Here is a 15,016-nt window from a genome sequence, read left to right on the forward strand (position 1 = left end):
CTGCCTGCAGTGCAGGAGACACAGGTCTGATCCCTGGGTGGAGAAGATACCCTGGAGAAGGAAATGGCAACCTACTCCAGTATTCTTGCCTGGAGAATCCCATGGACAGAGCAGCCTGGCAGGTTACAGTCCATGGGGTCACAAAAAAGTCAGACATGATTTAGCGACTAAACAACAACATTAGTATGGATAGAAGATACATGGATAATAAATAATCTTTTCTCAATAATACCAGATGGTAATGTAGCCATGAAATTAAAAGATGCTTGCTCCTTGGAAGGAAAGTTATGACCAACCTAGATAGCATATTAAAAAGCAGAGACATTACTTTGCCAACCAAGGTCTGTCTAGTCAAGACTATGGTTTTTCCAGTGGTCATGTATGGATGTGAGAGTTGGACTATGAAGAAAGCTGATCGCCGAAGAATCGATGCTTTTGAATTGTGGTGCTGGAGAAGACTCTTGAGAGTCCCTTGTACTGCAAGGAGATCCAACCAGTCCATTCTAAAGGAGATCAGTCCTGGGTGTTCATTGGAAGGACTGATGCTAAAGCTGAAACTGCAATACTTTGGCCACATCATGTGACGAGTTGACTCACTGGAAAAGACTCTGATGCTGGGAGGCATTGGGGGCAGGAGGAGAAGGGGACGACCGAGAATGAGATGGCTGGATGGCATCACCGACTTGATGAACATGAGTTTGAGTGAACTGCGGGAGTTGGTGATGGACAGGAAGGCCTGGCGTGCTGTGATTCATGGGGTCGCAAGGAGTCGGACACAACTGAGCAACTGAACTGAACTGAACTCAAGGACTACAAAAGGCTTAAAGAGCTACAAAGTAAAGTATTTATTGAGATACACTGAACTCAGACTGCATGCTACATACCGCAAGTAATTTCACACCTAAGTATTCCTCATTTTCCCTTTGCTTTCACTCACATGATTATTCATTATAATCATTGAGATTGCATATATTTTTTACAAGGTATTTCAACTCCTTGATAAAATGAGACGAGATGTTAACAAATAAGCCCAAGTTTCATAGTTAAAAAAAGTGTAATTCTCAGCAAGATCTACCTCAATAAAACAATGTTTTTATGCCCCACAATTCAGAAATAAGAGCTGAATCATCTCTCACCTCCAAAAAAAAAAAAAAAAAAGCCAAAAATTAGCATCTAGTAAAATATAGGGGTCAAAACCTAGTGCCACCCATCCCTTATTAGCTGTGTGACCTCAAACAAGTAACTAACTTTTATTTGCCTTTTTTTCTCATCTATAAAATGCGAATAACACCAACTCACACAATTCTGATTGAAGTAAATGACAATATGTATTAGGCGTAAAGCAGTATCTGACACACAGCACTGTTCCAGTAAAAACTTTAATAATGTTTTAAAGGTAGGATTGCTGGGAGAAATATCAATAACCTCAGATATGCAGATGACACTACCCTTATGGCAGAAAGTGAAGAGGAACTCAAAAGCCTCTTGATGAAAGTGAAAGAGGAGAGTGCAAAGGTTGGCTTGAAGCTCAACATTCAGAAAACAAAGATCATGGCATCTGGTCCCATCACTTCATGGGAAATAGATGGAAAAACAGTGGAAACAGTGTCAGACTTTATTTTTTGGGCTCCAAAATCACTGCAGATGCTGATTGCAGCCATGAAATTAAAAGATGCTTGCTCCTTGGAAGGAAAGTTATGACCAACCTTGATAGTATATTAAAAAGCAGAGACATTACTTTGCCAACCAAAGTCCATCTAGTCAAGGCTATGGTTTTTCCCGTGGTCATGTATGGATGTGAGAGTTGGACTGGGAAGAAAGCTGATCGCCGAAGAATCGATGCTTTTGAACTGTGGTGTTGGAGAAGACTCTTGAGAGTCCCTTGTACTGCAAGGAGATCCAACCAGTCCATTCTAGAGGAGATCAATCCTGGATGTTCATTGGAGGGACTGATGCTAAAGCTGAAGCTGCAATACTTTGGCCACCTCATGCGACGAGTTGACTCACTGGAAAAGACTCTGATGCTGGGAAAGGTTGGGGGCGGGAGGAGAAGGGGACGACGGAGAATGAGATGGCTGGATGGCATCACCGACTCTGTGGACATGAGTTTAAGTGTACTCCGGGAGTTGGTGATGGACAGGGAGGCCTGGCATGCTGTGATTCATGGGGTCGCGGAGAGTCGGACATGACTGAGCGACTGAACTGAACTGAACTGAACTGACTCTTGCCTAGAAAATCCCATGGATGGAGGAGCCTGGTAGGCTGCAGTCCATGGGGTTGCTGGGGGTCGGACACGACTGAGAGACTTCACTTTCACTTTTCACTTTCACACATTGGAGAAGGAAATGGCGATCCACTCCAGTGTTATTGCCTGGAGAATCCCAGGGACGGGGGAGCCTGGTGGGCTGCCGTCTATGGGGTCACACAGAGTCGGACACGACTGAAGTGACTTAGCAGCAGCAGCAGCAGACAATTCTATGTTTTTTCACATAGTTCAGAATTCCAAAATTCTTGGTAAGTAATCTAAACTCATTTGGTCTCAAGATCTGGATTGATCTAATAAAATGTTTTTTATAGTCTTTGAAAGTGTCTTATAAATTAATACAAAATCATTTGGCTTCAAACTTGACTGAACTGACAATACTATTTACAGTCTTTAATATAGTATGTTTTGCTGCAGAGAAAATCAGTGTGCTTAGTTACAGATACTATCCCAGACCCTGCTACAAAGTGCACGTAAGTTTCTATGTACCATACTAACTCTATTAAATGTGAATAACTCTGAACCCCAAACACATTTGGCCCCACAGGTTTCAGAGAAGAAACTGAGGTCTTCCCATTATTTCATTAATTTAATCTTCATAGCTATCCTGTTTTCTTATCCCTGAAGAAACCAAGGCTTAGAAAAATCTAGTTTATCACCAAGGTCATACTGGCGAAACAAGGCAAAGGTGGGACTTGAATCCAGGGCTGTCAGACTCCAAAACCCACATACGTACTTAAAAATAAAATGAGCCAGCACTGCCCATCTCCTCCAACTTCTTTCTTTCATCAAATTAAAAAAAAATTGGAGTATAATTGCTTTACAGTGTTGTGTTAGTTTCTGCTACACAACAATGTGAATCAGCTATACATATATTTTAAATTGGAATATAATTGCTTTACAATGCTGTGTTAGTCTACCTTCTTTTTAGAACACCGCACTGATGCACAAAAATACACTGATTGCCAATAAATACAAACATCATATAGATAAGAATGGCACTTAAGGAGTTAAAAAGTTTTTAAGGACTGTCTTTAAGCAATTATACCTTTTGTAAATTCTCCCAAGAGGAAGTCTTTTCACAAAGCTTAAGGTAACATGTTGACGTGACGATTGTTAAGACGGCGAGGAGAGTCACCAGGTGAAGCGGGCTTGATGCAGGATGGTGCGTGTTGGCATGGTAACCAGAGAGTCATGACCTCCTATGTGAGTCCCGTTTTGGCAAAGAACCAACCCCAGCTCCCCAGAGTTCTTTTCATCTTTCATTCCACCACGTTAGAATTCAGCTTCACAGGATTTGGACATAGAACATTTTTCCTTCAGTTTGAATAGGATTCATTAACATTCCAGAATGTCATTCTAAATTAGCAAAGCCTCACTGTTAAAATCTGACTATGAGAAACTTAATTTTCCCTTATCTCCTATTTTATTTATTTATTGGTTTAAATTTTTCTAATTAAAAAAATTTTAAACTTTTTCTTTTATATTGGAATATAGCCAATTAACAGAGCTGTGATAGTTTCAGGTGGACAGAAAAGGGACTCAGCCATACATATACATCTATCCATTCTCCCCCAAACTCCCCTCCCATTCAGGGTGCCACATTGAGCAGAGGTCACTGTGGGACACAGTAGGACTTCACTGGTTATTCATTTAAAATATAGCAGTATGTATATGTAGATCCCAAACTCCCTAACTATCCTGTCCTCCCCTCATTCTTTCCTCCTGGCAACCATAAGTTCCTTGACTGTTTCTGTTTTGTAAATATATTAAGTTGTATCATTTCTTTTTAGATTCTGTAGAAATATCATATGATATCCCTTATATGGGGAATTCACTTTACTAAGGGCATAAATGGCATCCCTTTTTAGGCATGAACTTAAAAGCGTGCAGGTTCACACCTTCCCTGTGAGCTCATAATTAATCAATTAGGGTTTGGGTTTAAAAATTCCTTTCCAGGGCCAGCCAAAGTTTCTATCCCCAAAGAGCCTAAAGCTTCAACATCTAACATATTCTTACAAACGGACAGATTTACTCTGTAAGAACAGCTCAATTTGCCTACAGATAACACATAACTATTTCATTTCCTCTCATTCAAATACTCAAAATGTTCGGTAAATACTATATTTTCACATCCTATAATTAATGCTGTTGCTTGATACAGAACCAATGCACTTGATAGCTTACAAAATGTGGCTTTTACCTCACACCATTACCAATGCCAAATATTTTAAGACTTCCTAAATATTAGTCGTAAAACATACAAGGGCCATGAGGATGAGTTGACTCAAATGTAGTGTGACCCCAGCTGTCATCTCATTATTGGGATTTCAATTCCTAAATCAACAGTCCCCCAGAAAGTGTTTAAAGAAACCATGTCAGTATCTCTGGAAAGTCTACATTCACTAAAACACTTTCTGCGTTTAGTGGTAAAACTGAAACTATAAAGGCAAGTTTCTAACAGTGAGGAAAGGTCAGAGTTTATGATTTTAAGTGTTTATAGTGAGTTAGTATAATTCTGAAGAACTGAACTGGGATGTTTTACTTTAGTCTCATTTCTCCAAGAATGATCTGAGGACTGACGGTCCGTGTTGGCAGAATCAGCTGGGAGGAAATGTTAAAAATGTGGTTTCCTGGGTCCCACCCCTGATCTACTGAGTCAGACCCTCAGGAAGTTGGCATTAACTCAAAAGCATATGAGGAAGTTTGGACCCTGTCTTTGCACCATATTAGCCCAGGAAGCTGTACTTTAACAAGCTCTCCACTGACTGACAGACAGATGCAAATCAGCAAATCTCTGGTGTTTAGAGTGTGTGTCCATCCCTCCAAAATGTGTCTGCCCTGGAGAGTCTGGGTCAGAAAGAAGCGGTGGAAGTTACAGCAAACATTTTAATGAGACCCTGGGGTGTGCCAGGTATTTAATATATGTTATCTCATTTTGATTGCCCAATGACTCTCAGAGACAGGCATTAATAAGTTGTTTTACAGATGAAGTGGAGAAGGGAATGGCAACCCACTCCAGTATTCTTGCCTGGAGAATCTCATGGGCAGAGGAGCTTGGCAGGCTACAGTCACCAAGAGTCAGACAGGACTGAAGCAACTTAGCACAGATGAAGAAATTAAAACAGAGAGATTAAGACACAGCCTGGAGTCCAATCACTACGAAGTGGTAGCTCTGAGATTCTATCCCAGTTACTACGTCAATGCCATTGTTCTTCTGTAACACCAGCTGTCGGGTATCAATTAAAATCTGAATAATAATAGTACTTATCCTATAAGTTACTATTATTATTGTCATAAGGATTTAGTGGGATAAAGCCTGTAATGTGGCAATGCACGGTGTGTGGCAATAGTAAATGCTCAAAAAATGTAAATATACAGAAGAACTATACAAAAGATCTTCATGATTCAGATAACCACGATGGTGTGATCACTCACCTAGAGCCAGACATTCTGGAATGTGAAGTCAAGAGGACCTTAGGAAGCATCACTACAAATAAAGCTAGTGGAGGTGATGGAATTACAGTTGAGCTATTTCAAATCCTGAAAGATGATGCTGTCAAAGTGCTGCACTCAATATGCCAGCAAATTTGGAAAACTCAGCAGTGGCCACAAGACCGGAAAAGGTCAGTTTTCATTCCAATCCCAAAGAAAGGCAATGCAAAAGAATGCTCAAACTACCTCACAGTTGTACTCATCTCACACACTAGCAAATTAATGCTCAAAATTCTCCAAGCCAACTTCAACAGTACATGAACCATGAACTTCCAAATGTTCAAGCTGGATTTAAAAAAGGCAGAGGAACCAGAGATCAAATTGCCAACATCTGTTGAATCAACCGAAAAGCAAGAGAGTTCCAGAGAAACATCTACTTCTGCCTTATTGATTACACCAAAGCCTTTGACTGTGTGGATCACAATAAACTGTGGAAAATACTGAAAGAGATGGGAATACCGGACCACCTGATCTGTCTCCTGAGAAATCTATGCAGGTCAAGAAGCAACAGTTAGAACTGGACATGGAACAACAGACTGGTTCCAAATTGGGAAAGGAGTACGTCAAGGCTGTATATTGTCACCCTACTTATTTAACTTAAATGCAGAGAACATCATGTGAAATGCCAGGCTGGATGAAACATAAGCTGGAATCAAGATTGTCGGGAGAAATATCAATAACCTCAGATATGCAGATGACACCACCCTTATGGCAGAAAGTGAAGAGGAACTAAAGAACCTCTTGATGAAAATGAAAGAAGAGAGTGAAAAAGCTGGCTTCAAACTCAACATTCAAAAAATGAAGATCATGGCATCCGGTCCCATCACTTCATGGCAAATAGATGAGGAAACAATGGAAACAGTGAGAGACTTTATTTTCTTGGGCTCCAAAATCACTGCAGATGGTGACTGTACCCATGAAATCAAAAGATGATTGCTCCTTTGAAGAAAAGCTATGACCAACCTAGATAGCATATTAAAAAGCAGAGACGTTATGCTGCCAAAAAAGGTCCATCTCATCAAGGCTATGGTTTTTCCAGTAGTCATGTATGGATGTGAGAGTTGGACAATAAAGAAAGCTGAGCGCCAAAGAATTAATGGTTTTGAACTGTGGTGTTGGAGAAGACTCTTGAGAGTCCCTTGGACTGCAAGGAGATCAAACCAGTCAATCCTAAAGGAAATCAGTCCTGAATATTCATTGGAGGGACTGTTGCTGAAGCTGAAACTCCAACACTTTGGCCACCTGATGCAAAGAACTGACTCCTTGGAAAAGACCTTGATGCTGGGAAAGACTGAAGGGAGGAGGAGAATGGGACGACAGAGGATCAGATGGTTGGATGGCATCACCAACTAGATGCACATGAGTTTGAGTAAACTCTGGAAGTTGGTGATGGACAGGGCATGCTGCAGTCCATGGGGTCACAAAGAGTCGGACATGACTGAGCGACTGAATTGAACTGAACTGAAATGTCAGCTAGTATTATTATTCAGTTCAGTTCAGTTCAGCTCAGTTGCTCAGTCGTGTCCGACTCTCTGCGACCCCATGAATCACAGCACGCCAGGCCTCCCTGTCCATCACCAACTCCCGGAGTTACAAGTAATACCCAGGTAAATAAAAATGATGATAATGAACCTTTCCTATGGGAGTGTACCATGAGGCAGGCACTGTATTGAACCCCTTTCACTAATGAAAAAAAGGTATCAAATCCATATCATATCCTTATCAAATCCTTAAGACTCACTGTGATCCATTTTACAAATGAGAAAACAGGGCTCAGGGAAGTTAAGTAACCTGGCCACAGATAATAATAATAATAAGGAGTAAAGGCAGGATTCAAACTCAGATCTTTTTCACTTCAGCAGATGTATTTCTATTGCTTTCCTGTGTTGATGGTCTTCCTCCTCCCATCTTTTCCTTTTTTTTTTTTAAAGAAAAATTTGGCAATAGTTTGACAGGTCAATTATGGGATACAGTTTCATTAGACTTTCTAATCGATTACCATGGTGGTCCTGACATGGGAGACCGTTATCGTTTGTTAAAGGGTGAAGGCTGGTGACTAGAGGACATTCTTTGAGATACTGGCAGTGCTTATTTTGTTTGTCATAGTCAGAATTTACTAGGATTCACAGAAGCACGAGAGGATGTGCCACAAAAGTTTGACTTTACAACAAGGAAGTACGGTATCAATGTACAGTGTTGTCAGCAAAACTGGGATACAAAGCAGAGGTTCACATTTTTTAAAGGCGATGGATGACATCTACTCTTAAATAAAATAAAATCCTTAAAATAAAAATGTGGAGACCAGCAAAATCTGTTACATTGGTGAGAAAGAAGAAGGGGGCATAAAATGATCCACAGTATTTCTAAATTTGGGTGATAAGTGCTATTATCCTGGAATTCCCTTGAGATCACCTTCTGCATTAGAAGAGCCTTTTGCAAGGTATAGGGCTTTTGCTTCTTAAACTATTAATATCAAATACTGCATTCCCGCGGCTATCCACATCCTGGTGAAACTCTCTTGGGAAGCAAGTTAATATGAACTCATTATGCTCTAATGGTTGGAAAAAGGACACAGTCTTCTACAGAAAACTTAAAGGCACAGTGCTAAGAGTCTGAGCTAATCCAAAGCCCTTCTTAATAAAACCATTTGAGCAGGGTGTAAAATAAGGTCAAAGCTGCCTATGTTAGAAATTGTGAGAACTGGCAGTTTTTCCAATGATAATGGGAAAGGACCTTTTTCACAAAAGAATAAAACAAAATAAATTTTTCTGAGACAGTGAGATACCTAACTCTTAAGGGACCATCTGGCACGTGGTTTCCCAGATCATGTCCAACAGTGTGCAAGATCTGTGCAACAAGCATGGTTTGGGCATTTGCCATGCTCTGGGCACCGTGCGTGGCTGCTGTTGTTCAGTCACTCCATCATGTCCAATCCTTTGCAACCCCAAGGACTGCAGCACACCAGGCTTCCCTGTCCTTCACTATCACATGGAGTTTGGTCAAACTCATGTCCATTGAATCGGTGATGCCATCCAACCATCTCATCCTCTGTCGTCTCCTTCTCCTCCTGCCCTCAATCTTTCCCAGCACCAGGATTTTTTCCAAAGAGTCGGCTCTTGGTATCAAGTAGCCAAAGTATTAGAGCTTCAGCAACAGTCCTTGCAATGAATATTCAGGGTTGATTTCCTTTAGGATTCACTGAATTAATCTTACTGTCTAAAGGACTCTCAAGAGTCTTCTCAAGCACCATAGATCAAAATCATCAGTTTTCGGGGCACTCAGCCTTCTTCATTATCCAACTCTCACATTTGTACAGGACTATTGCGTGGTGAGGTGAAGTGGAGTGAAGTGAAAGTCACTCAGTCGTGTCTGACTCTTTGCGACCCCGTGGACTGTACAGTCCATGGAATTCTCCAGACCAGAATACTGGATTGGGTAGCTTTCCCTTCTCCAGGGGATCTTCCCAACCCAGAGAGAGAACCAAGGTCTCCCTCATTGCAGGCGGATTCTTTACCAGCTGAGCTACCAGGGAAGCCCAAGAATACTGGAGTGGGTAGTCTATCCCTTCTCCAGGGGATCTTCCTGACCCAGGAATTGAACTGGGGTCTCTGGCATTGTAGGAGGATTCTTTAACAACTGAACTATCAGGGAAGCCCCCTGTGGGTAGGGGCTGCAAATCAGTGACCTGCCAAGAGGATTATATTTGGCCCACAGAGCATTTGTAAAAAAACTGTGATAAGATTTTTGGGAGGTTTTGAATTAGCAGGCTGAATTTCTGACTTCTCTTTAAAAATCAGGAGGCTTGTCAACCATGATCAACATTCCCACGTGGCAATGGTCACCTGGAGCTGACCAGGGGATGCTGTCCTTCGACTCTGAACATGGTTTACTCAGTCCAGCCCAAATGCTACATTTGTCTTACCCGTGTGGCCTCTGTGGGCATTTTTGTTTGGGATTCCTACGCTAAAGGCAACCAAGAGTCCCTAGCCTAGTTTGGCTGAATGCCTTTTCATATTTTATTCCCCATTTGTATTTTCGTTCCATTATTATTCTTTACCTAAAGGCAAGTTTAATCATTTGTCCTAGTAATCTATGAATTCCTTGAAAGCAGGGACTATTTATCTCTTCTTTTTTTTTTCTTCCTTTTTGGCTATGAGACTCTGAAAAAGTTTTTTAACTTCTCTGCATCTTAGTTTCCTGCTTTGAAAAATGGGCATATTAATATTACTTACCTCACTGAGATGTTATGAAGACTAAACGAGTATATACAAAGCATTTATAACAGTGCCTGGTGCATATAAAGTCCCAGACCAGTGGTATTTATTATTATTTCTTCAGGATTTAGACCAAGTGCTCAGTACATAATATATAATTTAATTGGTTTGAAGTTGAATTTGAGAGTCCTAACCTCATGCGACGAGTCGACTCACTGGAAAAGACTCTGATGCTAGGAAAGGTTGGGGGCGGGAGGAGAAGGGGACGACCGAGAATGAGATGGCTGGATGGCATCACTGACTCTGTGGACATGAGTTTGAGTGAACTCCGGGAGTTGGTGATGGACAGGGAGGCCTGGCGTGCTGTGATTCATGGGGTCACGGAGAGTCGGACACGACTGAGCGACTGAACTGAACTGAACTGAAATTAAACTAGACACCAAAGCAGAGGGTCATGCAATAAGGAAACAAGTTAAGGACCTAGTTGCTAGAACTAGGATGTAAAGTTAGTACTTGGTTCCAAGAAGCAGGGAAGGGTCCTCTTGAAATGGATCATAAAGTAACCCCAAGTCTTGAACCCAGAGCACCAGCCAGGCTTGTCTCAGACACTGGCAGAGGAGCTAAGTAACAGACTGCCAAATAAATACAAGGCCTAAATACCCCCCGCCATTGGCGGAAATTAAGAAGCAATCAGCCAGGCAAGATGCTGGAGGTGGACAATAATAGCTCATTGACAAGGGTTTTATTGCTAAATATAGTTACACTATTTAAAAAGATCCAGCCATATCATTAAGCTGAGATCATTAAATAACTGTAAGTTCATTTCTTTAAGACAGAGAATTAATTATGCCAGGAAGTGTTTTAAGTAAATTTTCTCCTTGGATTTTATTAAATTCTCAGAGATTTTTTTTCATTCTTGGTTTTATACAAACTGGTTTAATACAAACTCAAAAGCATTGTGTGATTTAAAAATTTTTTTTAAGATGAAGGCACAATGTATATACAATAAAACACCATTTTCAGTGTAAAATTCTGTGAGTCTGGACAATCACACAGTCATGTAACCCCTGCTACAATCAAGTATGGAACAATTTCATCATCTCATCAAATTCCCTTCTGTCCCGTTACAGTCACTCCCTCCCCTTAACTCCAACCCCTGATAATCACTGGTCTTTTTTTCTATCACTAGAGTTCACTCTCTCCAAAGTGTCAGATGAATGCGACATGATATGTGCTCAGTTGTTCATTCATGTCCCACTCTTTGCAACACCACGGACTCTAGCCTGCTAGGCTCCTCTGTCCATGGGATTTTCCGGGCAAGAGTACTGCAGTGGGTTCCCTGAGGGGATCTTCCTGATCCAGGGATTGAACCTACATCTCCTGTACTGGCAGGTGGATTCTTTACCACTGAACCACCTGGGGACCCATATAAATATGAAACACTTTGGGTTTGTCTTCTTACATTTAGCATACATGTTTGAGCTTCTTCCCTATTGTTTTTATCAATAATTCAACATGTGTTTTTTTTTTTTTTCTGAGTGAGAGTCTACCATATGGACAGATATACCACAGTTTGCTTATCGTGACACCAACTGAAAGACATTTAAATTGGTAATTTTGAAGAAAGCCTCTGTAAACATCCAGGACAGGACCAGGAAGCCTGGGGTGCTGCAGTCCATGGGGTCGCAAGGAGTCTGACATGACTGAGTGACTGAACAACAACAGCAAATATCCATAAATAGATATTCTATGAATATAAGATTTCATTTCTCTAGGGTAAATACCTCTGAGGGCAATTGCTGGGTCATGGCATAGGTGTATATTTAACTTTAAAAAAAGGTCAGTTGTTCAAAGTGACTGTACCATTTTGCACTCCTATCAGCCATGTTTGATTTCAAACAATTCTTATAGAATACAGTGTAAAGGATGAATCTCCATTTTTTATAGAGTAAAACATCCCAAATGCATCACCTAATATTATATGTCCTCCTTTTGGCCACTGAAGAACTTGCCTTCTCCCCAGCCATATGGCAAAGCTCTCCCACATGTATTCCTGGAGACAGACTCAGGCACCCGACCTCGGACCGTGCCTGGTGCTTCCCCACTTCGGTGTTTTTGTTTATGCCATTTGCTACCTGGGATGTTCATCTTTTATTACTGAAAGCTTATGTAATCCCACTATTGACATCTTTTCATCCTTCAAGAATCCTGTCTGCTCTCCAAAAAAGACAATTAAAGGTGTTGACAGAGGAGACCAATGAAACCAGCAAACACAAGCCCCTTGCTCTCTGTGCCACTGAACACAGATTCCCATGTGCCACGTAGCAAGAGAGAGCTAAGGAGGAGTCCAGAGCACTGCAGAGGAAAAACAGCAAAGTCTTTGCCACAACAGGTCTCTTTCCCCTTATTACAAAAATAACTAGAACTGGCAGCATGGGATAAGGTGAATTATCATTACTTGTGGTTGTCTGGGAGACCAAAGCTTTCCCATTTATGCAACTTTTGGCCAGTTCTGGATGCGACTCAAGACCTCTCTGCTCCAAGTTTTTTTTATATCTGGATAGGTACACATGCACATACGACTCTAGCAGAGAAGAGGAATCAAAATGCCAATTCTTTTATAACACAGCAAACATGCATTTCCTATAAAAGAGATGAGGTACATGGGATGGATCTGCTTTCTTCCCTAAACAGCTTGGCCTCTGCCTAGATGCATAGATGCATCTCTTCCCCAGGCCCCCCGAAGTGCTGAAGTCAGCCCCACATGCAACGTGTCCTCCTTCATTTCATCTGCTGGAGAAGCTGATGCAATTCCAAGGCGCCGGGCCGGGCCAGGGCTCGGTTCTTGCATCATTGTTTACCAGTATTCCAGGGTGGCTGCTTCTGCAGCGCCTGGTAATCGTAGAAAGCTTGCCATCTGCAGCTCCGGAATAATGAGCTGGCAGTCACCGGCTGGGACTGCCATTGTGTGAATGGGCCCTGAATGCCCATCGGGAGCGCTGACACCTGTCGGGCTGCGGAGGAGGACCCGGTCGACTTGATGCCACTCTTCTCCAAGAGGTGGACTCGGTCCTGGACCTCCGCTCCATCTCGTAACCAGGCAGGGGTCTCAGCATTGAAATCAAAACTGAAAGGAAGCCGATTCTGTGCCCCTGGCAGAGTGACAGTTTCCAACCTGTCAATCCCTGCCAGACATCCTCAGCCCGTCCCGCTAGAGGACAATGGCTCGTTCGACAAGCCCATTCGGCACCCTCCCAGGACCTTTACCTCCACTCTCCCGGATTAAACAAACAAACAAACGTTGTCTTGCAAAGTAAACAGCTGCCCACCCTAACCCCGCAGCCCGGCCCGCCCCGGATCTGGAAAGCAGCCCCCGGGTTAGAGCCGGGACCCTCGACCGGGCGAACTCACCAGGCTGGTGGAGAAGCGCCGGAGCGCCTGGCCGCCCCGCCACAACATGCTGGAAAGGAGCGCTCGCGCGGGCAGCCCGAGAGTAGCTCAGCCCAGACTCGGCCTGCAGCCTCCGGTCCCCGGCGAGTCCCGGGACCCCGCTTACGGCCCCGCCCCTCGCCTGGCCGGGCTCCCGCAGCCAATCCCTGAGACGGGGCGGGGCGTGCGCTGGACTCACTGAGCTGCCCTGGTGTCCAGCCGGAGGGACGGCTTCTGGAGGCTGCCTCCGTTCCAGCCTCACTAGCTGTGAGATCTTCTACCAGTTACTCACACTTCTGAGGTATATAAGGATCTGCCTTAAAGGTCAATCTGACACCCCAACTCATGTCCTTAACACACTCCTGAAAAGACAACGTGGAGCCACGGAAGATAAGGGTGGGGGCACCTTCGCCACGTAAGGGTCCCGATTCCTACCTCATAGTCTGATAAGAACATTTAATGATATTGTGTATAAAGCACCTGACAAAGGGCCTGGCACAGAGCTGGTTCCTGATAGATGATAGACAGATAGATGGGTCCTTTTCCCTCACCTCCCTGAAGAAACGCTCAAGGCATGCTTTAGTTAAACACCTGTATCAAACACAACTCCTTAGCCTGGCATTCAAGGCGTCTGTAGTTTGGTATTTACTCTTATTTCTTGCAACTCCTTTGCACCTGTAATTCAGTCTGAATGTAGTACTTGTCCATGATTTCTTGGACAATAACTCCCAGGAAAATTTGCCGCCTGTCACTTATCACCAGCTAAGCATGACCAAATTCCTTCTCTGCTTAAAGGTATAGCTCAAATGTTGCCTCCTGGAGAAAACAAATATTTTCCTGATTATTTTTCCTCCCCCACCTCCTGACATCCCCAAAGTAATCTTTCACTCCTCTGAACTGGGAAAGATATTTCTCTATGCATCTCTTCAGTTCAGTTCAGTTCAGTCGCTCAGTCGTGTCCGACTCTTTGCGACTCCACGAACTGCAACATGCCAGGCCTCCCTGTCCATCACCAACTCCCAGAGTTTACCCAAACTCATGTCCATTGAGTCAGTGATGCCATCCAACCATCTCATCCTCTGTCAGTCCCCTTTGCTTCCTGCCCTTAATCTTTCCCAGCATCAGGGTCTTTTCAAATAAGTCAGTTCTTCATATCAGCTGGCCACAGTATTGGAGTTTCAGCTTCAACATCAGTTCTTCCAATGAACACCCAAGACTGATCTGCTTTAGGATGGACTGATTGGATCTCCTTGCAGTCCAAGGGACCCTCAAGAGTCTTCTCCAACACCACAGTTCAAAAGCATCAGTTCTTCGGTGCTCAGCTTTCTTTATAGTCCAACTCTCACATCCATACATGACTACTGGAAAAACCATAGCTTTGACTAGACAGACCTTTGTTGGGGAAGTAATGTCTCTGCTTTTTAATATGCTGTCTAGGTTGGTCATAACTTTCCTTCCAAGGAGTAAACATCTTTTGATTTCATGGCTGCAGTCACCATCTGCAGTAATTTTGGAGCCAAAAAAAATAAAGTCAGCCACTGTTTTCCCATCTATTTGCCATGAAATGATGGGACCAGATGCCATGATCATAGTTTTCTGAATGTTGAGCTTTAAG

At 42.8% G+C, this 15,016-nt stretch overlaps 1 protein-coding gene across 3 annotated transcripts in view; it reads right to left on the reverse strand.

Moving 5' to 3' along the window:
* The window catches only part of ALDH1L2 (aldehyde dehydrogenase 1 family member L2), a 59,113-nt gene extending 45,597 nt beyond the window's left edge, over positions 1–13,516 (reverse strand). For all 3 annotated transcript variants that reach the window (XR_016037644.1, XM_055395858.2, XM_088837161.1), the window contains exon 1: positions 13,384–13,516. Coding sequence is in view for 2 of the 3 variants with exons in the window: in XM_055395858.2 (XP_055251833.2) it covers positions 13,384–13,431 (48 nt within the window). In the remaining variant the exon portion in view is untranslated. The remainder of the gene's footprint in view (positions 1–13,383) is intronic.
* Between the last annotated feature and the right edge of the window lie 1,500 nt (positions 13,517–15,016).

Source organism: Moschus berezovskii, chromosome 6, assembly GCF_049115385.1.
Source record: "Moschus berezovskii isolate FMDL1 chromosome 6, NW_MosBer_1.0, whole genome shotgun sequence".
NCBI lineage: Eukaryota > Metazoa > Chordata > Mammalia > Artiodactyla > Moschidae > Moschus > Moschus berezovskii.